The sequence below is a fragment of the Dipodomys spectabilis genome, unplaced genomic scaffold (genome assembly GCF_019054845.1).
Source record: "Dipodomys spectabilis isolate Male_0828 unplaced genomic scaffold, ASM1905484v1 ptg000108l, whole genome shotgun sequence".
NCBI lineage: Eukaryota > Metazoa > Chordata > Mammalia > Rodentia > Heteromyidae > Dipodomys > Dipodomys spectabilis.
The window spans coordinates 18,873,819-18,896,697 of record NW_024870785.1 but is presented as its reverse complement, the minus strand read 5'-3'; the positions used below and the strand labels follow the sequence as shown (position 1 = coordinate 18,896,697).

Here is a 22,879-nt window from a genome sequence, read left to right as displayed (position 1 = left end):
GTCCTCAGAGGGGGCATCACTATCCAAGGTCTAAGATCCGACCAGGTTTTTCCAAGTCCACCGCCACAGGGAGCCGCTTCCAGCCCAAATCCACGGGTTGAGATCCAGTTTGCCCCGGGTAGTGAGGACAGGAATTAAGGGCCAGGCAGATGACACCCGCGCCCCGCCCGCCCCCCCCATACACCCCCCCCCCCCCCCGCCTGGCCCAGGTTCCCCCTCACCTCTCCGCAGTGACGATGATGCCATGGGCCGGGCCTTGGTTTCCTTAGATCACAGGAATTCAGGGGCGCAGGTGAACCTCACTGATGGTCGGAATCTCAAGGGGGACAGGAGGGAAAGGGATTTGGCAGCCGCGCTCCCCACCCGAGACGGGACGCGCAGGGTGGGAGCCTCGAGACCCCGGGACCCAAGATGCCAGGCTGCTGTTCCTTCCCCCCCCCCCCACCTGGGGTTGGAAGAGGGGAGGACCGAGAGGGGTCCACCGGGGAACGGTGCGGAAGCGGGTGGGGGATGCACAGAGAAGTCCAGAGCCCAAAGGGCGCAGAACCCATCGGGTTTCCGCCCCGAGCGCCCGGCTCAGCGCGGGGACGGTCGGGTCCCCAGGTCCTTTCCCTTCGGGGCTGGGAGCCTGAGGTCAAAGAGGAAAAGTAATTTCCTCAAGGTCACTCAGCGGAACCACCCCGAGGCCGAGTCGAAGAAGCCTCTAGGTCATCGGCCCCCGGGTCCCCCGCCGCAGATCCGCGTCCTTCCTCCGCCCGGCCCCCCACCCCACCCCACCCCCTGCGCAGCTCCGGTTTCGGGGGCAGCGCGCACCGAAAGCCGGCGAGTAATTTGGAGGTGAAGTGGGGGGGTGCGCCGAACACGCCTGGATTTCCGATCAGGCGATCACGGGAACCCCGTTTTCGACGCCTCGGATTCCGGGGCCGCTGTGTGGGGTGGGGGTGGGGGCGGGCCGTGGTGGGGAGGGAGGCGCGGAGATGCCCCGCACCAGCCGGCGTCCCCTTCCCTCCCGTGGGCCAGGGCCAGGGCCAGCGCGGCGGCGGCGGCGGCTCCTTTAAGAAAAGTTCGCGGGGCGAGTTCATCAAAGTTTAAAAAGTGGTGGCTGAGGAGAGAATGGAGGCGGATAGAACTCTGAGGGGACCGGCCGAGCGGAGGAAGAGGAGGAGGAAGAGGAGGGGAAGGAGGAGGAGGAGAGGGGCCTGGCCCTCGCGGCGGGCCGGCCGGCGCGCCCCGGCCAGGGCGAGTCCCGCGGTGGGCGGCCGGGGATTGGCTGAAGGCGGGAGGGCGAGGGGGCGTGGCCGGCCGGGCCCCAGCTGAGGCGGGTTCCGCCCCCTCCTCCCCCGCCCCCCCCTCCCCTCAGCCGCCGCGGCCGCACTCGCGGGTCGCAGTGAAAAGGCGGAGGCGGCGGCCGCTCGGGCTCCGCTCGCGTTTCCAGCACCTTCCCCTCCCCCGCCGCACCCCCTCCCCACCGCCGGCACCCGCTCAACTTGAGGTGACCACCCCCCCCTTCCCTCACAACCACCCCCCCCACCCACTCCCGAGTGCTCCTGCCCACCTCCCCCCCACACCCCCCCCACGCCGGGCCGGCGCGCGCTCGCCCGCCCTCCGCGCCCCTCCCCGCCGCCCTCCGCCCGCACTCACACCATGAGCAGCGGCCTGAAGCCAGACGGCGAGCTCGGCCCCAGCGCGGGCTCCGGCGGCAGCCTGGAGGAAGAGGTGGGTGTGCAGCCCCCGGGGAGCTGGCGGGGGTGTTCGCCGACGTGCACGCACGCCGAGGTGGGCGTGTGGGGTTCCCCCGGTCCCCCCCCCCACAGCACGCGCGAGGCCGGTGCGGCCGCCTTCCCGCCGCCGCTGCCCTTCGCCCCCGGGGAGGAGCAGCGCGTGCCCGGCGGGCGGCCCGGGCTGCTCCGCCGCGCGGGCTCCCCGGTGTTCGAGGAGGGGCCGCGCCGCCTCGCGTCCGTCCGTCCGTCCGTCTGTCTGTCCGTGCGTGCGTGCGTCCCGAGGTGGGCTCCCCGCGCCGCGCCTGGGAAGACAGATCTGGCTGCGGGGCGAACGTGGCGGGCTCGCGGCCCCGCGGTGCGCGGGGGTGGTCGGGACCCCCGTGGTGACGCCTTGCCGGGGCGGTGTCTTCTTCTCCCCTGCCTTCCCACCTCCGTCCCTCCCGGTGACCTTGGAGGCCCGGGCCCGGCCGGCCTGCACCTCGGGGCGGGCCGGTTCTCCCGACCACTCCAGAACTTGCAAGTTTGGCCCGTGGTGAGCACACAGTTGCGTTTAGTTTGGAAGGAGATGGAGAAAGACATCTCAAGGGCTTCGTTTTTTTGCCGCTGTTTTTTTTTTTTTGCCCTGGGAGCTAAGGCAGCACCCCGAAAGAAAAAAAAAAAAAAAGCTAGCCTGGGTTCGATCCTGCCTGTCTCTTTCTGCCGGCTGAATGAACAAAAGGAATCGGCAGCTTCGGGGGTGAATGGGATGGGTGGGGGAGGACTCTGGAAGGGGGGGGAAGAAGGGAAGGTGGTTTAAAGCCTTTAAACCCTTCGGCGGTGGGGTTTGGATGGGGTGGCTTGGTGGGTAGAGCGCTAACCAGAGGGGGAAAGCGTCAAGGTACCGAGTTCGAGTCCCAGTCTCAAACCAAACATGAAAAAGCCATCAGCGAATAAGAATTAGGCCGGCTCGGAGAATTGCTTAGACGGAAGGCAGATCTGTCAGCTCCGAAAGGCGCCTCTGGCCTCTGCTGTGTCACTCCTAGGCTGAGAGACCCCTTCCTGTCCCTCCTTGACATGTTCTTGGCCCAGGAAACCAAAGGCCAGTTATCCATTCTGAGCGCCTTTCCCCTTGGCCTGGGGAGAAACCACAGATCTCCCTGGTGGGGGCTAGTGTCTAGCCACTCCTGGTACTATGGGTTTGGTAGGGAATGGCACAAAGACCCTCTACTGGGCTGAGCTCAGCACACCAGCTCTTACCTGCTGCCAGTCCTAGACCACCAATGACGTGACAGACTCCCGACTTATGTCTGGATCTCTGGTTTTGAGGGTAAGAAGAAGGGAAGTAGTATATACAACTTGTCATTCCGAAGGTGGAGAGGAAGGGCCTCACATCTGTCCATTAGTGATTGTGTTTGTTTTAGGTCCCATAGGCTTTGTCCTCCTGGCACCTTGGTATCTGCAGGTGCTTGGCTTTTGTGGGACCCTCACTCTATCCTGGCTACTTGGTGTCTCCTGAGAGATGGGGGAATGGTAGGGTTGCTGGTGTGTCTGCACTGTGCCTGCCTTACCTCTCTTTGGGTGGAAATTGGAGGAGGGCAGTATCTCCTATGGGCAAGGACCCCAAACCTCACTTTCATTTATTTAACAGGTTGACTTGAGCAAGGACATCCCCCTAAAGGAAAGCCTGGGGGTCAGCCGATCAACCCCTAGAGCCACCACACCCTGGATTTCTGAAAGAATAAAACTATGTGGCCACACTAAAGTTGGGGAGGGGGCAGCATTTGAGGTTTTTGGCTGCTTTAAAAAAAATCGTTAATTGCCCTTTTGGGAGAGAGGAAAGGATCCTTAAAAAGTAGCTAGGCACTTAATGGCTCCTGCCTGTAATCCTAGCTATTCAGGAGGCTGCAAGCCAACCAAGGCAAGAAAGCCTGTTAGACTCTTATCTCCAATTAACTACCCAAGGTAGCTGGAGGTGGAGCTGTGGATCCAGTGGTAGAGTGCCTAGGCCTTGAGTTCAAGCCCAAGGACCAAAACAAGGGGGAAAAAAAAAAGTAATGCCTACATGGGCTCTGCACTGATGGTTCACAGTCTGAGAGAAGTACTTGGAGAGGGGCTCTGGCTTGTCTTTAGCGGAGATCTTAAAGGTAGCCTTGGGATCTCCTGGCGCCTAGTGTCTGCTCAGGCCTGGTGAGAACAAGTGTGAGTTCCTCTCCTCATCAGCTTTCTGAAGAGTGGGCCAAAAACTCTGCTGGGGGTACCTTGTCATTATGGTGAAGGACTTGTCTTTGCCCTTTTGTTAAGATGCACCACTAGGCAGTAAGCTCTTCAGTCCCTAACAGTCATTATCCAGAGAATTATTTGTTTGTATTTTTCTTGCCAGTCATGGGCTTGAACTCAGGGCCTGGACATTGTCCCTGAGCTCTTTCACTTAAGACTAGTGCTCTAGCCGGGCACTGTGGCTCACGAATGTAATCCTAGCTACTAAGGAGGCTGAGATCTGAGGATCTCCGTTCAAAGTCAGCCCTGGCAGGAAAGACCGTGAGACTCCTATCTCCAATAAACCACCAGAAAACCGGAAGTGGTGCTGTAGCTCAAGTAGTAGAGCGCTCGCCTTGAGCTGAAGAGCTGAGGGACAGCACTCAGGCCCAGAGTTCAAGCCCCACGACCGACAAAAAAAAAAAAAAAAAGACTAGTGCTCTACCATTTTGATTGAGCCACAGCTCTGCTTCCAGTTTTCTGGTGGTTAATTGGAGATAATAAGAGTGTCACAGACTTTCCTGCTTTGAACCACGATCCTCAGACCTCAGCCTCCTGAGTAGCTAGGATTACAGGAATGAGTAGTCTTTTGTGTGTTTGTTAATATTTGTGTGGTATAGTGCCATGGCTGATCCAGGCAGGCTCTTGCCAATCAGCTTTGGAGGTTGGCTTGAGCAAGTCTAGAAAACCAAGGAATCTACTGCTCATCCTAACACGTCAGTTTCCCTGAAGTTCTGGATCAGAGGAGAAAGGGAGTGTGTTTTCATAGATCTGAGGAGTTCCAGTGAGTGGCTGCTTCTCTTCGATGAACTCAACTTTATGTAGCCTCAACTTTCCTCTCTTACCTCCCTTCCCAGGGGGTAGCATCAGGTTCCTTTTCTCTGGATCAGGAATTAGGAATGGCTAAAAAGGCTGGGAGGTGAAGTGGACTTGCTGGGAGGTGGTAGTAGGATGTCACTACTTGGTATCATGGCGCCCATGGAGAGGTTAGAGGTGCGCTCCCTGAAAGAGATGGTGGGAGAACAGGAGGTTGTTAGGCTTGTGAGGGTGGTTATAGGCATCGCTAGAAGCCATGTATAAAAGTGGAGAGGCTGAGAGGCAGGGGGATCAAGAGTTTGAGGCCAGCTTGTGTTACATAGTAAGATCCTGTCTCCAGAAAAAGAAAATGAGGGGAACCTTATGGCTTATTTGGGTAATTACCAGAAGTGTGCTGTATTGTGAAGATGGTGAGATGGGGGGGGGGGGGGTAGAGGGTGGGGGTGGGGGAAAGAAGATTGACATTTTCTGGCCACTTGGTAAAATGTGTTAAAAGCTTTGATAACCTTTGAAAGCTAAGGAGGGCAGCAGGGAACTAAAAGGAGGAAGGAGCTGCCCGATCCCTTTTAGCCTATGGGTGTACCTTCCCCCAGGTGGGTCTTCCTGGAGCTAGAGTACCAGGTGAGTTAACAGAACCTGAAAACCCTGCTCCAGGTAGGCTTATGTTGGGACTGCTGAAGCCCAGACCCAAGCCTGGCCCATCCCAGTGATTCTCCAGGGATATCTATGTAGTTATGGTATCTCTGCAGGGAGACATATATTATGCATGGATGGATGAATGTATTTAGAGACAAGGTTTTACTGTGTGGCCCAGGCTAGGCTCCTGCTTCAGCTTCCCGAGTACTTTGCTGTAGGTCTATCCATCATGTGGAGCTTGTGGTTTTTATTTTAAAAATGGAGACCTAGCCGGGCGCTGGTGGCTCATGCCTGTTACCCTACCTACTCAGGAGGCTGAGGTCTGAGGATTGTGGTTCAAAACCAGCCTCAATAGCCTTGGAGACTCTTCTCTCCATTTAAATCGCAGAAAAAGCAGAAAGTGGCACTGTGGCTCTAGTGGTAGAGCGCTAGCCTTGAGCAAAAAGGAGTTTGGGGACAATACCCAAGCCCAGAGTTCAAACCCCAGGACTGGCACAGACACAAAAATAACCCCTCACAAAACAGTAACTAAAATGGAGACCTTCCTGCCAGGCACCAGTGGCTCACGTGTGTACTCCTGTCCACTCAGAAGGCTGAGATCTGAGGATGGAGGGTTGAAGGGGCAAGAAAGCCTCTGAGACTTTTTTTTGAGGGGGGGGTCCGGTCATGGGGCCTGAACTCTGGGCCTGGGCGCTGTCCCTCAGCTCTTCAGCTCAAGGTTAGAGCTCTACCCTTTGAGCCACAGCGCCACTTCCAGCTTTTTTCTTTTTGCTTATGTGGTGCTGAGGAATCGAACCCAGGGCCTCAGGCATACAGGGCAAGCACTCTACCACTGAGCCACCTTCCCAGCCCCCCCCCCCCCCCTCCCGTCAGTTGTGGTTGATCTCAAGATCTGGGCACTGTCCCTGAGCTCTTTAGCTCAAGGCCAGCACTCTACCACTTTAAGCCCCAGCTCTACTTCTGGTTTTCTGGTGGCTAATTGAAGATAAGAGTCTCATAGACTTCCCTGCCTATGCTGTGCTGGCTTTGAATCAAGATCCTTAAATCTCAGCCTCCTGAGTAGCTAGGATTACAGTCAATAGTCAACAGCCACTGGGGCTCAGCTCCAGGAGATGCTTATCTCCAATTAACAGTAAAAAAAAGCTGGAAGTGGAGCTGGGATTCCAGTGATAGAGTGCTAGCGTTGAGCACCCAGGCCCTGAGTTCAAGTCCCATGATGAGCAGGAAAAAAAATGGAGACTTCTACCATACAAAGTCATACTAAGTAATTTTTTTGGGGGGGGGGGTCCCGTCGTGGGGCCTGAACTCTGGGCCTGGGCGCTGTCCCTCAGCTCTTCAGCTCAAGGCTAGCACCCTACCACTTGAGCCACAGCGCCACTTCCGGCTTTTTTTTCCTGCTTATGTGGTGCTGAGGAATCGAACCTAGGGCCTCGAGCATGCAAGATGAGCGCTCTACCACTGAGCCACCTTCCCAGCCCCCTAAGTAATTTTTTTAATCCCCCCAACCCTCCCTTTTTTTTGCCAGTCAGGATGCTTGAACTCTGGGCCTGTCCCTCAGCTCTTCAGCTCAAGGCTATCATTTGAGCCTCAATACCACCTCGGGCTTTTTTTCTTTATGTGGTGCTGAGGAATCGAACCCATGGCCTCATGCATGCTAGGCAAGCGCTCTACCACTTTCCAATCCCCCTCCTCCTCCCCCTCCCCTTTTTTTCCAGCAGTCTTAGGGTTTAATTCAGGGCTTTGTGTTTTTTGGGTTTTTTTGGGTCCGGTCTTGGGGCCTGAACTCTGGGCCTGGGCGCTGTCCCTCAGCTCTTCAGCTCAAGGCTAGCACTCTACCACTTGAGCCACAGCGCCACTTCTGGCCTTTTTCTTTTTGCTTATGTGGTGCTGAGGAATCGAACCCAGGGCCTCAGGCATGCAAGGCAAGCGCTCTACCACTGAGCTACCTTCCCAGCCCAGCTTTGTGTTTTTTACTAGGCAAATGCACTACCACTTGAGCCATTCTTGTAGCCACAGAATAATATTTAAGTTTTTATTGTTATAAAGGTGATGTATGGAGGGGTTACATTTACATAAGTAATCCATAAAATAATTTTCAAACTACTTCATTGAAATATGATACACACAAAGCTGTGCATACTTGGGCTGAGAAGGTGGCTCAGTGGTAGAGCGCTTGCCTTGCATGCATGGGGCCCTGGGTTCAATTCCTTAGCACCACATAAGCAAAAAGAAAAAAGTTGGAAGTGGCACTGTGGCTCAAGTGGTGGAGCGCTAGCCTTGAGCTGAAGAGCTGAGGGACAGCGCTCAGGCCCAGAGATCAGGCCCCACGACCAAACCCTCCCCCCCCCCCCCAAAAAAAAAGAAAAGCTGTGCATTCTTCATATATTTAATTTGATAAGCTTGGAGATCTGCTTCTAGTATTTTGTAGGGGTGGGAGTGGGATACTGGGGGTTGAACCCAAGACAAATGATCCACCACTGAGCTACCTCCCAGTCCCTACCAGTAATTGTTTGGTTTGTTTGTTTGTTTGTTTTTGGCCAGTCTTGGGGCTTGAACTCAGGGCCTGGGCACTGTCCCTGCACTTATTTTGTTCAAGGCTAACACTCTACCACTTGAGCCACAGCACCACTTACAGCTTTTTCTGTTTACATGGTACTGAGGAATGGAACCCAGGCTTTCATGCATGCTAGGCAAGCACTCTACCATCAGCCCACATTCCCAGCCCCTGGTTCTTTTGTTGGTGGTGGTGGTGGTGGTTATAGGGCTTGAACTGAGGGCCTTGGACACTGTTCCTGAGCTTTTGTGCTCAAGGCTAGCGCTCGGCTTTGAGCCACAGCTCCACTTCCAGTTTTCTGGTAGTTAATTGAAGATAAGAGACTCATGGACTTCCTGCCCAGGTTGGCTTTGAACTGAGATCCTCTGACCCCAGCCTCTTGAGTAGGATTATAGGTGTGAGCCACCAGTGCCTTCCTAGTAATGCTGTTTTTGGGGTTTTTTTTTTTTGTTGTTTGTTTGTTTTTGTTCTTTGTTATGGGGCTTGAACTCAAGGCCTGAGCTCTTTTGCTCACAGCTCACGCTCTACCACTTTGAGCCACAGTGCCACTTCTGGTTTTCTGGAGGGAGGTAAAAGTCTCAATGGACTTCTCCTGCCCAGGCTGGCATTGAACAGCAATCCTCTGATCTCAGCCTCCTGAGTAGCTATGATTACAGGTATGAACCACCAGCTCCTGGCAGTAATTCTGGTTTTTAAGATAGATCTCACAGGCTCAGGTTGGCCTCAGACTTTTGATCCTCCTGCTTTAGCCTCTTGAGATCTGGGACTATAGGCATGTGTGTTATGCCCATCTCTACAGTAATTTTTATTTGTGAACGTCCCTAAGTGGTGGGGCTTTGGTATTTGGATTCTGGGGTTTAGGGTTATAAGAGGTAAAGAAGTGATATGCTAGCCTAATTAATGGCAAGCTACAGAAGGCAGGGGTTAATGGCAGCTAAGGACCTACAATTTGCTCTAAGATTGTTGCCCTTTTTTTTTTCCCCAATGTAGCTGAGCAAAGTGAATGTGTCCTTAGAAGGATGTCAGGAAGCAACTAGGCCCTGGGTACCACTGAGAGAGAGAGGTTAGCCATTCTCTGACTGTGGTCAATAGGAGGTTATTATACCTGTGCAGGTGGAAAAGACCAGGGTTGGTCTCCATCAGTCAGTGTGAAGGAATCCCAGAGCTTGTGTGTCACTTAGGCAACTCCCCTTTTCTCTAACATCAAAAGCATTAGTAAGAAGCTGCAGTGTAGGGCTGTGGCTCAGTGGTAGAGCACTTGCCTTGCATGCATGAGGCCCTGGGTTTGATTCCTCAGCACCACATAAGCAAAAAGAAAAAAGCCGGAAGTGGCACTGTGGCTCAATTGGTAGAGTGCTAGCCTTGAGCTGAAGAGCTGAGGGACAGTGCCCAGGCCCAGAGTTCAAGCCCCACAACTGAACCCCCCCCCCCCCCAAAAAAAAAGAAGCTGCAGTGTCTTGGTGTTTTGTCTGCAGGCTTTTTTGAGTATGAGGAAAATGAGGCATCTATGCTTCTGGATACTGTGTGTGTGTGTGTGTATGATGTGTGTACATCTTTGAGTAAATGACTGATTAGATAGTGTGTACTACTAATAAGCCTACCTGTATAGTTTTTGTGCTAGATATTGTGTAAAGTAAAAGTAATCACTTTTTTTTTTTGGTCAGCCATGAGGCTTGAATTCCACCTGGGCACTGTCCATGAGCTCTTTTGTTCAAGGCTAGTCTGCTATCACTTTGAGCCACAGATCCACTTCTGGTTTTCTGGAGCTTAATTGGAGATAAGGATCTCATAGGCTGCCTAGGCTGGCTTTGAACTTTGATCTTCAGATCTCAGCCTCCTGAGTTGGCTAGGATTACAGGCATCAGCCACCAGCATCCCCTTTACTTTTTTTTTTTTAAAATATCTACCACTGGGCTTTGAATTCAGTTCTCTTTCTTTTTTGTCGGTCATGGGGCTTGAACTCTGGGCCTGGGTGCTGTCCCTCAGCTCTTCAGCTCAAAGCTAGCGCTCTACTACTTGAGCTACAGCGCCACTTCCGTTGGGCTTTGAATTCAGAAACCTTGTGTTTGCTTCTAGCTTGATGCTCCACATGCCTCCAGTTCTTTTTTTTTTTTGTCGTGGGGCCTGAACTCTGGGCTTGGGCACTGTCCCCGTACTCTTCAGCTCAAGGCCAGTGCTCTACTGCTTGAGCCATAGCACCACTTCTGGTTTTCTAGTGGTTTATTGGAGATAAGAGTCTCATGGAGTTTCCTGCCCGGGCTGGTTTTGAACTGCGATCCTCAGACCTCAGCCTCCTGAGTAGCTAGGATTACAGGCGTGAGCCACCGGCGCCCTGCTGCCTCCAGTTCTTAATTTTCCATTTTAATCCTTTACAACAACACTTTGACGTTGTTTTGATAATCACTTTTATTAAGTGGGGAGGTTGCTGTTGCAGCCTAGAGTTTGCTCCTAACTGTAATTGCCATTCTGTTGATTTTTGTTTGTGGTTTTTTTGTTTTTGTTTTTTGGACCAGTCCTAGGGCTTCAGGATTTGGGTGCTGACTTTGAGCCTAGTGACACTTCCAGTTTTCTGGTGGTTAATTGGAGATAAGAGTCTCAGGGAGTTTCTTACCTGGGCTGGTTTTGAACCACAATTCTCATATCTTAGCCTCCTGAATAGCTAGGATTACAGGCATGCACCACCAGTGTCTGGCGTGGGGATAGGGCTTTGAGTTTATTCCTGGGTTGGCCTGGACCATGGTCCTCCTGTTTTTAGCAATTCCTTCATAACTAGAATGACAGGCTCTTAACAACACCATTCCCAGATAGTGATTGAGAAGAGGTTCTGAGAACTTTTTGCCCCGCCTGGCTTTGAACTGTGATCCTTCTCATTTCCCTTCCCTAAGTAGTTAGCATCACCGTGGTGAACTATTATAACCACTTGGCTTTGGTGTCTTATCTACAGAAATGGTACTCTCCTGTCACTCTGAATGCATTCTCTTAATCCCTTCTTCTCACTTGTAGGTATCCTGTCTCCTTTGTCCCAGCGAGCACTAGCTTCTAAATCGCATTCAGGGCTTGAATGTGCTGGCTGTTTCTGGGGGCTGACGAGTCCTGTACATAATGGTACAATGTGAACTGAGACTGCTGAACTTTTACCCTTCTGATCTTGATCCACTTTCCTCCATTGGGCCCTGGACAGTCCTGAGAGGAGGGTGGGGAGGCATCTGGCCCAATCCACCCTCCTCTGGTCATGCAGACCTGAATTAGATTTCTGGCTTGGCACAGCTTAGCTGCAGCGGCCACACCCAGTGCCTTGTCATCCCTTTGCCATCGGACCATGGCTGCTCCAGCCCTAGCAAAAACATGGAAGCTGTCACTACACTTCAGAGGCTCAGGTGCCACAAGAACTGGACAGCCTGCAAGGCTTGACCGCCAGAACCCTGTCCACTAGCAGCCAGGGACCAGCATAGCCTCCTTGCTTTCCGCCTTTTCCCACATTGCACACTTGTAGGGAAGAATGGTTGTCTCTGAGGTGACCCAGGCTACACAGCTGGGAGAAGCCCACTAGTGGATCTGTGTGTGACTGGGCCCATCTGCCATGATTAGTAGTCTCTCAAATTGAGCTGAAGTTCTTGACTGTCACAAGCTGTTAGACTACCCAGGGAAAGAGGCAAGACCTGACCTGGCCAGGCCATGGTAGAAATGTCTGAAGTACTTAGCCTCTTGCTAAATGGCCCTCTCTCTTCTCCACATCCACAGATGGATCTTAGATGTGCTCCCCCCTGCCTCTGTCTTAGGGCTTGAACTCAGGGCCTGGGTACTGTCCCTGAGCTTCTTTTGCTCAGAGCTAGTGCTCTGTCACTTCAGCCACTGTGCCACTTGCAGCCTTTTCTGAGTATTTTATTGGAGATAAGAGTTTCATGTGCTTTCCTGCCCAGGTTGGCCTTGAAGTGTAGTCCTCAGATCTCAGCCTCCTGAGTAGCTAGAATTACAGACATGAGCCACCAGCTCTTGCCTTGGACCTTTGGTTTTTATTTTGTGGTGAAGAGGATACTGGAAAGCACCCAGACCATTTTTGAGGCCCTTTGGTACTATGGAGGTCTTTATCCCCCCTCCCCCAACATCTACCCTGTGTGTTGGGTCTGTGTTGGGTCTTCGTCCGTCCCACGAAAGACGGACGGGGTCCGAGGAAAGGTAAGTGCGGCGCTCGCCCGTTCCCTAGCCTCCCTCAGCCCAGGAGACAATCAGACACAGCGGGGAGCCAAATCCAGCAGGTAGAAAAACTCCTTTATTAACAGAGAGCAGCCCCTTTTAAGGACAACAAGGGTGGGTGGTATGGTAAGGGAGGAAGAGGAACCAATCACTGTCAAGGTCACACCCTATCATTCACCTGAGCCCTCACGGGCTGGTTAGGCACTGATCAGAAGATCAATTGGGGTCTGCCCACTCAACCCCTCCCAGAGCCATCTTGGCTGGCCATGTGCTCTCCAGTAAATTAGGCTTTGCCCACTCAACCCCCTCCCAGCGCCATCTTTGCTGCCCATGTGCTCCACAGATTCCCCCTTTTATTTTTGTTTTAATGGCAGACCCACCTAGCACAGTAATAAACATCAGTCCCACCACAGTTAGAAATGTCCGAAGCAGTTCAACTAATTCCTGGGCACCTGGTGTCTTTTAAGTATGCCAGTTCCTTGTATGTGCCTTTAAGCTAGCACAGGAGTCAAGATGACCTTTGAGCTTTACTGTCAGCTCCCAATTGCTCCCAACATCACCTCCCCCCGTCTTTGCTTAAAGAAGCGAACCCGCCTGTCTTAGGTTGGGTGGATCGCCTTGTCTGCCTTACCCGTCATCGGGAACTTCTTCAGAGCGAAGCTGAAGGCCCTGTCTTAGGTTGGTCAGACTGACACCCCCTCTTACCCGTCTCTGGCTGCGATTCCTCTGGGGGGGGGGGGGGAAATTCATTCATTTGGAGCTTGATAACTGGCTGGCTAAGCTCATATTGCAAGGAAGGCATAGAAAAAACCATCAGCAAAAGCATTACCAGGCCAGGAAATGTTACTAGTCCTTTAACCTTAGTGAAGGATGGGATAGCAGTCTTTGCCACTTCAGAGTCCAGAGGTGGGGATTGTTCTAATCCAGCTATTTGCCTGTGGGGTTGGACAAAATCTAAGCGGAAAGCATAACAAAAGGTGGTTGTTTAACAATAAAAGAACAATTAAAGCAGGTAACATTAAAATAAACAGTCCATAGGGTGGTGATCAAAATGAAGGTCAGGCCACCAGCTCGAAGGGACAGCTTCTCTTGTGGTGCTCCTGACGATTTCTGCATTGCCAGCATTGATCACCACCCAGGTCACCCGTTGAGGTTGATGCAGGTTCCGTAGGGCCGTTCACAGGATTCGGAGAGTCAGGACAGCCAACAGCTGGAGTGTCACCATCTGCAATTGTTAGAGAACACAAGAGCTTCTCAAGGGCTGGTTGCCCTTGGGGATGGTTAATGTCTTTGGTTAGCTTATTCTTGGGCATCCTCCTGTATAGAGGAAATGGGTAAAAACTTAAGGTTCCTGGCAGGGATCCAAATGGGAGCAGACTCCCCTATGGGGAAAACGCATCCAAATCCCCTGCCCATAGTAACTAGGGGGTCAGGTCCTCTCCATTGTTGTGTCAGGGGGTCCCTTCCACCTGACTTTCACTTGGGGCTTAGGGTTCAGTTGCCCCTTTTGAAAAATTTAAAAACAAAGCTATCTGTAACTGTATATGGGGGCTAACTCCCCCTTTTTTGTTTTATAGGCTATCAGAATACAAATTAAAGGGTTTTTGAATGTCCTGAAAGGCCATAATTACGGCTAGCATTTCCTTATATTGTAATTGTAATAACTTCTTGTGGCGTCCTGTCTTTTAGCAGGGCAAATAAGGGCACAAGACTATCTTTAGGGACAGAAACCCATGGCAACAGCCAATTGATTTCCCCTAAAAGACTCTGAAGTTGGGTTAAGGTTAGAGAGGCTGGAATATCCAGCAAAGGCTTAAGGGGGCTGGCCTGAGTCAAGGCAAGGTGGGTCCCGAGCACCTTAAAAGGAGCTACCTTTTGAATTTTATTAAGGGCTATGGTAAAACCCCCCTTTTTTAGTATGTCGAGGACCTGGGCCAGAAGGCCCTCCAGGCAGCTTGGGTCTCGGTGCCCCAGAATTATATCATCCATGTAGGCATAGGCAAGGGAGGTATCTGAACCCAGCACAGGCCCTAAAAGTGTGGCCAAGTATTGTTGGCAGAAGGTAGGGCTATTGGCCATACCCTGTGGCAGTACCGTCCATTCAAACCTCCGGTCAGGCTGGGAGAAATTAAGAGAAGGTATAGAGAAAGCAAACTTCTCGCAGTCATCTGGATGCAGAGGGATAGAAAAAAAACAATCTTTAATGTCAATCACAACCAAAGTATATTCTGAAGGTATAGCAGGAGTCCAGGGCATGCCTCTTAGGGGCGTTCCTACTAGCTCCATCCTTTTATTCACCTTCCGTAGATCTTGGAGCATCCGCCAAGCCCCAGAGGCTTTTTGAATAACAAATACGGGTGTGTTCCAAGGACTTATAGAAGGGCGGATATGCCCGAGGCTTATCTGTTCCTCCACCAGAAGGTGGAGGGCTTCAAGTTTAGGTTTAGTCAATGGCCACTCCTCCACCCAGATTGGGCTTCCTGGCTTCCACCTAATGGGAGGTACTTGGGGGGCAGTGGCCTTTAGGATTGGGGGTGCACCCGAGCGGATCCCCTATGTTCTTCTCTGTAATTATGAAAGTTAAAAAAATCCCCTTCCTTAACTCCCTCTAGATCCAGTTTAAGCCTTTGTGCTTCTTCCCCATCCAGGATATCATCATATGATGCTCGATGGTCTGTAGTAACCACGGCATCCATTTGTCTTAGCATATCTTGCCCTAGTAAATTGGCAGTGAGGTTCTTTGCCACTAAAGGGCGTATCCTTCCCTGTTCTCCATCTGGGCTAGTCCATGTCATAAGGGCAACCGTTTCTTTGGTATGGGAGTTGCCCCCTACCCCCAATATCGGGGGCCCAGGTGTAAGCTTCCAGTCCAAGGGCACTTCCTCCTCCCTGAGTATGGTTCGGTCTGCCCCGGTGTCAATTAAACAGTGAAACCTCTTTCTGCCTCTGAGAATACTCATTTTAGGGCGGAGTCCGTCCACCAGGGGGACGGTCCAATGGGCCTGGGTCGCCCTGCCACGAGGCTGCCTGGGCCTCACAGCAGGGGGGGTTCCTCCTTGCGTTAAAGGGGCTAGAGGATGCCCCTCCCCAAGTTTAAAGACTTCCCATCTAAATCAAACTTGTATCCCTCCCTGCCCCTGGGGTAGGGTATAGGGGGCGGTTTGCCCACGGGCCAGTTGGCAGGGGATTGTTGTAAACAATCTCTCTTAAAGTGCCCCTCCTGCCCCCATTCAAAACAAGTCCCTCTCCCCGATGGCCTTGGGGTTCCTTGGCCCTGGGCTGCCAGCGCCTGAGTAATGGCCTCAGTCATTGTAGATGCCTGAGCCTGTAAAGCTAAAGCTAGTGATTGGGACTGGTGCTGTTGCGTTCCCACATCCTGTGAAGCCACCACCCATCTGCTCAGGGAACTCTCTCTCAATCCCGTGCAGGCCATGCGGTGGTCTGTATTCATCCCTTCCCAGACCAGCAGCTTTACAAACTGATCTCGGAGGTTCCCTGTCGGCAGCTTGAGGTGAACACTCTGTTGGACTCGGTCTATGAAATCAGGTCGAGGCTCACCCAGTTTTTGTCTCACTTCTGCCATGGAGGACTCAGTAGGCCCATCATCTAGTTTGTACCACACGGCAAGTCCTGCCTGCCTCACCTGGTCACAGTACGGGCCAGGTATTGCAGCCTGTTGGATGCCGGTGGAGTACCCTTCCCCCTTCCCTGCTAGCATGGCATAAGTAATAGGTTTTGCTGGTTGAGCCTGCCGGTTACTCTCCGCTTGCACTCTGCATTCCTCCTTAAAGAAAGCACACCATTTAATAAACTGAGAACTAGTGGTCTGGGCCCAGGGAGAGTTTGGGCCATCCTCCGCCACCGCCTTGCGGAGCTCTTTAAGATCCTTAGCTTCCCATGGATACCATTCCAAGGGCCTGTTAGCCCCTGATGCCACATTGACCGGATACGCTTGGGGAAGCGAATCCTGTGGCCGAGAGTCTGGGCTCTTGGGTGGCCCTTCCTTTCCAGAGCTCTTGGGTGGCCCTTCCTTTCCAGAGGAGGTCTCCGAGTAGGTTACTTCCTCAGCCCTTGGTCCCTCCATGTGGTAGGGGTCTGGGCTTTGCAAGTCCCTCTCGCAGGTCTCGTAGGGCGCCGTACCTCCCGTCCAATCAGGGGAATAGGGAGGGGGCCTAGGACCGTCCGGGGCACCTGAGTAGCTGCCTCCGCCCCTGCATGCACAGATAGTGCGTTCCCGGTTGAATTTGACCTTTTCCTTTTCCTTTTTACTTCCCAAGTCCTCCTGTACTCCTTCTAGGCCTAATGTTGCCTCCTCCTCCTTCTTCTGTGATATAGCATTACCCATATTTAGGGTTTCACTTACCCCGAGAGACCGCTTAGCCTCGGCCGGTATCTTTTCCTTTCGTGCCCCACGTTGGGCGCCAGATGTTGGGTCTTCGTCCGTCCCACGAAAGACGGACGGGGTCCGAGGAAAGGTAAGTGCGGCGCTCGCCCGTTCCCTAGCCTCCCTCAGCCCAGGAGACAATCAGACACAGCGGGGAGCCAAATCCAGCAGGTAGAAAAACTCCTTTATTAACAGAGAGCAGCCCCTTTTAAGGACAACAAGGGTGGGTGGTATGGTAAGGGAGGAAGAGGAACCAATCACTGTCAAGGTCACACCCTATCATTCACCTGAGCCCTCACGGGCTGGTTAGGCACTGATCAGAAGATCAATTGGGGTCTGCCCACTCAACCCCTCCCAGAGCCATCTTGGCTGGCCATGTGCTCTCCAGTAAATTAGGCTTTGCCCACTCAACCCCCTCCCAGCGCCATCTTTGCTGCCCATGTGCTCCACAGGTCTGGTCGTGGGGCCTGAACTCTGAACTCTGGGCCTGGGCGCTGTCCCTCAGCTCTTCAGCTCAAGGTTAGCGCTCTACCACTTGAGCCACAGCGCCACTTCCAGCTTTTTTTCTTTTTGCTTATGTGGTGCTGAGGAATCGAACCCAGGGCCTCAGGCATGCAAGGCAAGTGCTCTACCACTGAGCTACCTTCCCAGCCCTTTTTTTTTTTTCAAGTACTGGGGCTTGAACTCAGGGCCAGGGCACTGTCCCTGAGTTTCTTTTGTTCAAGGCTAGCACTGTACCACTATGAGCCATAGCATCATTTTTGGCTTTTTCTGTTTATGGGTACTGAGGAATCAAACCCAGGGCTTCATGCATGCTAGGCAAGCACTCTACCAGTAAGATATATTCCCACCCTACTCCCCTCTTTTTTTGAGACAAAGTCTCATAAGACGACCCTTCTGATCCTCCTACTTCAGCCTCCTGAGTGCTGGGATTGCAGGTGTGTGCCACCACATTTGCTGTTTCCTCTTCTTTGTGTGTAGAGTTGTGTTATCCAGGTCCTGCTTGGGATGGAGGGATCCTAATAATGCACATGTATGTGACACGAGTTCTGTTAACCAGTATTCAGATCTAAGCATCATCTTCTTTCCTTGAACAGAAGCCCTCTCCCAACAGGAACACTATACTCAGGAACATTATTATGTGTCTGTCGGTCTGTTGATCTGTCTATTTGTCTGTCTGTCTGCCATCTTTTTCTTGTTCTGGGATTTGAACTTGGTACTTCTCATTCCTGCTCACCTTGCTTACGCACAGCACAGCTTGTGCTCTACCATTTGAGCCACACCTCTAATCTGACTTTTTGCTAGTTAACTAGAAATAGTCTCATGGACTTTTCTATCAGGGCTGGCTTGGAGCAAGGGTTACACTGGCTTCAACTGCTAACATCTCTCTTTTTTTTGTCAGTCATGGGGCTTGAAGGTCTGGGCACTATCTCCAACTGCTAGCCCCCTCCCCCCCTCAGTCGTGGAGTTTGAACTCAGCCTGGGCACTATCCCTCATTTCTTCAGCTCACGCTCTACCACTTGAGCCACAGCGCCACTTCCGGCATTTTCTGCTTATGTGGTGCTGAGGAATCGAACCCAGGGCCTCATGCATGCAAGGCAAGCGCTCTACCACTGAGCCACCTTCCCAGCCCCTTTACCATCCTCATTGATGCACGCCACAGACAGCTCTGGAAGCTCAGCACTGTGTGCTCAGACTGGCATAGCATCATGTGTTCTATGTGATTATATGGATTTTGAGTTGCAAGAGGGGGCAAGATTCTTATAGCCCAAAACTTTAACTCCAGATTCTTCTGTGAGAGGATGTGTGGCAGTTGGTGGCCATTACAACCCTAGGCAGGTGATAAGATGTGTATTGGCTGACCACTCTGCCCCAGGTAGATGAATGGGAAGCCGCCATGCTGGGGTGCCCAGTGAGCCTTGTCTGGACATTCTGGCCTCCAGCTCTGTCTGCAGCCACATGGAAAGTAGGCAAGATCCCATCTCTAGTCAGCCTGTGATGGCATCAAATCTCTTGCTATTGGTCTAGCCTTCTAAGTGAGGTGACTTAAGTGTATTCACAAGGTAGAAAGCCTTCTGTTCCTAGAAGGAGGAGTAGCTTCAAGAATGAGGTCTAGAACCTTCCTACTTAGTACTACTTTATGCGTGGCCAGCCCTGCCCCTCTCTCCTGTTCGAGAACCTCTTATCACCTCAGTCTCAGCCTCCTCTGCACATAACCAGAAGTCTAGGGTACGTTGCAGTCTTTGGGAAAAGAGCCCCAAGCTTTGTGAGCCAGTTGGCTTCTTTTGTTGTTGTTGTTGTTGTCAGTAGTGGGCTTGAAGTCAGGACCTGGGTGCTGTCCCTGAGCCTCTTTGTGTTCAAGGCTAGCACTCTACCACTTGAACCATAGTACCACTTCCGGTTTTTGAGTGGTTTATTAAGAGATAAGAGTCTCATGGAGAGACTTTTCTGCCTGGGTGATGCTCAGATCGTAGCCTCCTGAGTAGCTAGGATTACAGGCGTGAGCCAGCGGCTCCCAGTTTGAACAAGTTGGGCTTCTTTAGCTCTACCACTGGTCAGCCAGGCATCTAATTTCTGAGCTGGTTGCTTTCTCTGGAAAATGAAGTCCTCTACTTGTTCTCCCCATTACTCTCCAAAAGGATTGTCAGGCAATAGAGTGATACTATACTACAAGGTGTGGCCCAGACTAGAGCCTCACAGCCAACCTCTGACGTGGGATTTGGGGCTGGAGTTGGCAGGGCAGGCAGCATTTGAGGACAGACTGGGACTTCCAATCTAGTTGGGTTAGGTGATGGTAATGGTAAGCTGTGAGCAAGGTGTCAGCAGGCTGGGGGCTGCTGGGAAGAGATCAGGGTGGTCCTGGGGGCACAACTCAGAGTGCATATGCATCCAGGTTCCCATCTACTGTCTGGCTGCCGGGGACTTGCTCTTTCCCTGGTCCTTGTTCAGTGCAGTGCCTTATAAGTCCTGGGTCTGCGGGCTGTGTTGCTACATTCCATCCATCTCACGTCAAATGGCCCTACTCAGGACTATCTTTCCCCCTGGGAGGGATGAGAGCAACCTGCTGTGCCAAGCCCAAGAGTAGAGCCCAGGCAGAACCCCTCTCTACCCTATACACCAAAGTAAAACCCTGGCCATGGAGATCAAGGTGTGGCAATCCTAGCATTGGCCCAGTAGGGGTCCTGCTTTAATCCTCGGAGGCTCAGGTCTTACCAACTACCTTCAGCTGCCTCTTCTGTGGCTGCTAGAGGTCTATCTAGTCTGTGCTATGTGCAGAAGGAGTGAGATGCAGAGCAAATTCTTACCTGAGTCTTCATTTGGCCCCTACCTCCCTTAAAAAGTTTGGGGCTGGATGCCAGTGACACTCACACCAGTGATCCTAGCTACTCAGGAGTCTAAGATCTGAGGATCAAGGTTTGAAGCCAGCTTGAGCAGACACTTATTTCTAATTAACCAACAAAACTGGAAGTAGAGGTGTAGCTCAAATGTTCCAGCATCATCCTTGACTGAACAAGCCAATCCAGACGGCAGGCCTTGAGTTCAAGCTCCAGTACTAGCATAAAAAAATAAAATTTAGTAGCTGGGAAGGTGGCTCAGTGGTAGAATGCTTGCCTTGCATGCATGAGGCCCTGAGTTCGATTCCTCAGCACCACATAAGCAGAAAAAAGCCAGAAGTGGTGCTGTGGCACAAGTGGTAGAGCGCTGGCCATGAGCTGAAGAGCTGAGGACTGCGCTCAGGTCGAGTTCAAGCCACATGACCGACCAAAAAAATAAAAATAAAATTTAAAGAGTTTGGTAAAACGGTGTAGTGTTTGTGCATCCAGCTACTCTGGAGGCTGAGGCAGGACCATTGCCTTCCTGGGCAACAAGATGAAGCCTAAAGTTTGCTATTTTAGAATCTCTTGAGCGTGAAGGAAACAACTCAACCCTCTCTGTTCTTTATAGCTGAGACAGGAGTGAAAGCCCTGCCGTTGGAACTTTAACCCTGGCTTCTTGACAGTTGTCTTTTCCACTGTAGGCACTCTTCTCTTCCCTTCCCCATCCCTCACTCCTCTCCTCCCTCCGTCCCTCCCTCCCTCCCTCTCTTTCTCCCTTCCTTCCTTCCTTCCTTCCTTCCTTCCTTCCTTCCTTCCTTCCTTCCTTCCTTCCTTCCTTCCTTTCTTTCTTTCTTTCTTTCTTTCTTTTGCTGACCTGGGGCTTGAACTCTGGGCCAGGCGCTGTTGCGGAGCTTCTTTTGCTCAAGCTAGTACTGTCACTTGAGCCACATCTTTACTTTTGGCTTTTTTTGGGTAGTTCAGTGGAGGTAAATCTCATGGAATTTCCTGCTCTGGCTGGTTTCGACCATTATCTTCCGATCTCAGCCTCCTAAGTAGCTAGAATTACAGGTGTGAGCCCCTGGTACCTGCCTTTTCATCTTTTTATAAACAGCTCTGCTTCTGACTAAACACTATCCAGTGGAACCTCTGCTACCCCAATGCTCTGCTTGCTTTTTCTGCTCAAACGCTGCCTGTTCCTGGATGCCTAAGGCTGATCCCACTGGGTGCAGATTGAGGTGAGATGGGGATCTGCAGAAGAACATTCATTAGCCAATCACCTGGGGATTCTGGAGCTGCTTTTTTACATGGGCAGTGACCGCAAACAGCTCACTAAGACTCCTGGGCCCTTGTTTTCTCCTCTAAAAATAAGGTTTCTTCCAGCTCAAATCTTCTGTATTTGGGTTGCTGCTAAGGGTTGGGAGCAGGGGAAGGATGTGGGAGGGGCTTATAAGAGTCTTGTTTTTCTCTGTTTGGATTTCCCTCTTCTCCCCACCCCCTTCTAAGAAGAGTTTTCCATTCAGTTGACCGGGAGGGCTCACTCCCAGCACTGAGGAAGCTGGACTTGAGCAAGCAGTTAACTTGAACATTGAAGCCTTTCCTTTACACTTCCAATTCTGCTTTTAGACATGTGGAAAGATTGCCACCAGGGCTGGAAGTATAGCTCTGTGGATGAGTGCTTGCATAACATGTATTGTCCTGGGTGCCATTCGTACCTAGTACTTCGAACAAAGATATTGGAGCGGAGATTTAAAGATTTGCTGCGGAGAGTAAAGTAATTCTTCCTTCCTTTACTCCTTCCTCTTTTTTTCCTTTCTTTCTTTCTTTCTTTCTTTCTTTCTTTCTTTCTTTCTTTCTTTCTTTCTTTCTTTCTTTCTTTCTTTCTTTCTTTCTTTCTTTCTTTTTCTTTCTTTCTTTCTTTCTTTTTCTTTCTTTCTTTCCCAGTCTAGGACTTGAACTCCGGGCCTCATAGTAGAGAAAAATCTGCCCTTTGCAAGGTAGTTCCATGGGTCTAAAGTTCTGTCTTGGCAATCTTAAGGCTGGGTATTTAAAGGTTGTAATTGTCCTTCGTAGATAAAGGGGTGTAATGGCTATGGGTGCAGTTTTTGGTTTTGGATTCAGTGTTTGCCTTTTCTTTCCATTCCTAGTAAAATCTGGTGTTTATGGAGCCTGTCTTCTTAGCATATACAGCTTCTCAGTGACGGCGCTAGGTCTAGAAGAGATCTTTTGGATGTGAAAGGTTGGGGAAGAGTTGGAGCCCTCTGCATCAGGTCTTTCCCTTCCTTGTAGAGGTAGAGCTAGGCCTGGTCAGCAGCTAAGTGTCTGCTATCCCTGAGTGACTGAGTACAGGTCTTGTGGTCCACAACGAGGTTCTTTTCTTACAGAGGTTTGCCCAACAGCTTTCCTGAGTAGTATGGTTCTTCCCTGCTCCTGTGGGGTCCTGGGCCGAGGGAGCCCCAAGCAAGCTTCCCTTCAGGGTTCTAGCCTTGTTTGTTCCTTGAGTGGCAAGCTCCTCTGAGGTGTCCAGGGCCAAGAGAGGTGTCTGCTCTGGCTAATAGGAAAGGCAAAGTTCATCTGGGTGCTGGTGGCTCATGCCTGTAATCTTAGCTACTCAGGAGGCTGATTATCTGAGGATCTCAGTTCTAAGCCAGTCTGGGCAGGAAGTCCATGACTTTTTTTTTTTTTAGCTACTCATGGAGCTTGAAATCAGGGCCTGGGCGCTATTCCTGAGCTTTTGTACTCAAGGCTAGCGCTCTACCACTTTCAGCCACACCACCACTTCTGGTTTTCTGGTGGTTAATTGGAGATAAGAATCTCACAGATGTTCCTGCCCTGGCTGGCTTTGAACTGCAATCTCAGCCTCTTGAGTAGCTAGGATTAGACTTGAATCACAGGTGCCCAGCTTCGTGAAACACTTATCTCCAGTTAATCACCAGAAAGCTGAAAGTGGAGCTGTGGTATAAGTGGTAGAGTGCTGAGCTTTGAGCAAAAAAAGGCTTTGAGATGGCACCCAGGCCCTGAGTG

The 22,879-nt window shown here is 51.7% G+C and overlaps 1 protein-coding gene across 2 annotated transcripts in view; it reads left to right on the top strand.

Moving 5' to 3' along the window:
- Positions 1-1,622: 1,622 nt before the first annotated feature.
- Rbpms2 (RNA binding protein, mRNA processing factor 2) overlaps positions 1,623-22,879 on the top strand; it is a 40,312-nt gene continuing 19,055 nt past the window's right edge. For both annotated transcript variants that reach the window (XM_042687735.1, XM_042687736.1), the window contains exon 1: positions 1,623-1,716. In XM_042687735.1, the coding sequence (XP_042543669.1) occupies positions 1,645-1,716 (72 nt within the window). In that variant the 5' untranslated portion in view covers positions 1,623-1,644. The remainder of the gene's footprint in view (positions 1,717-22,879) is intronic.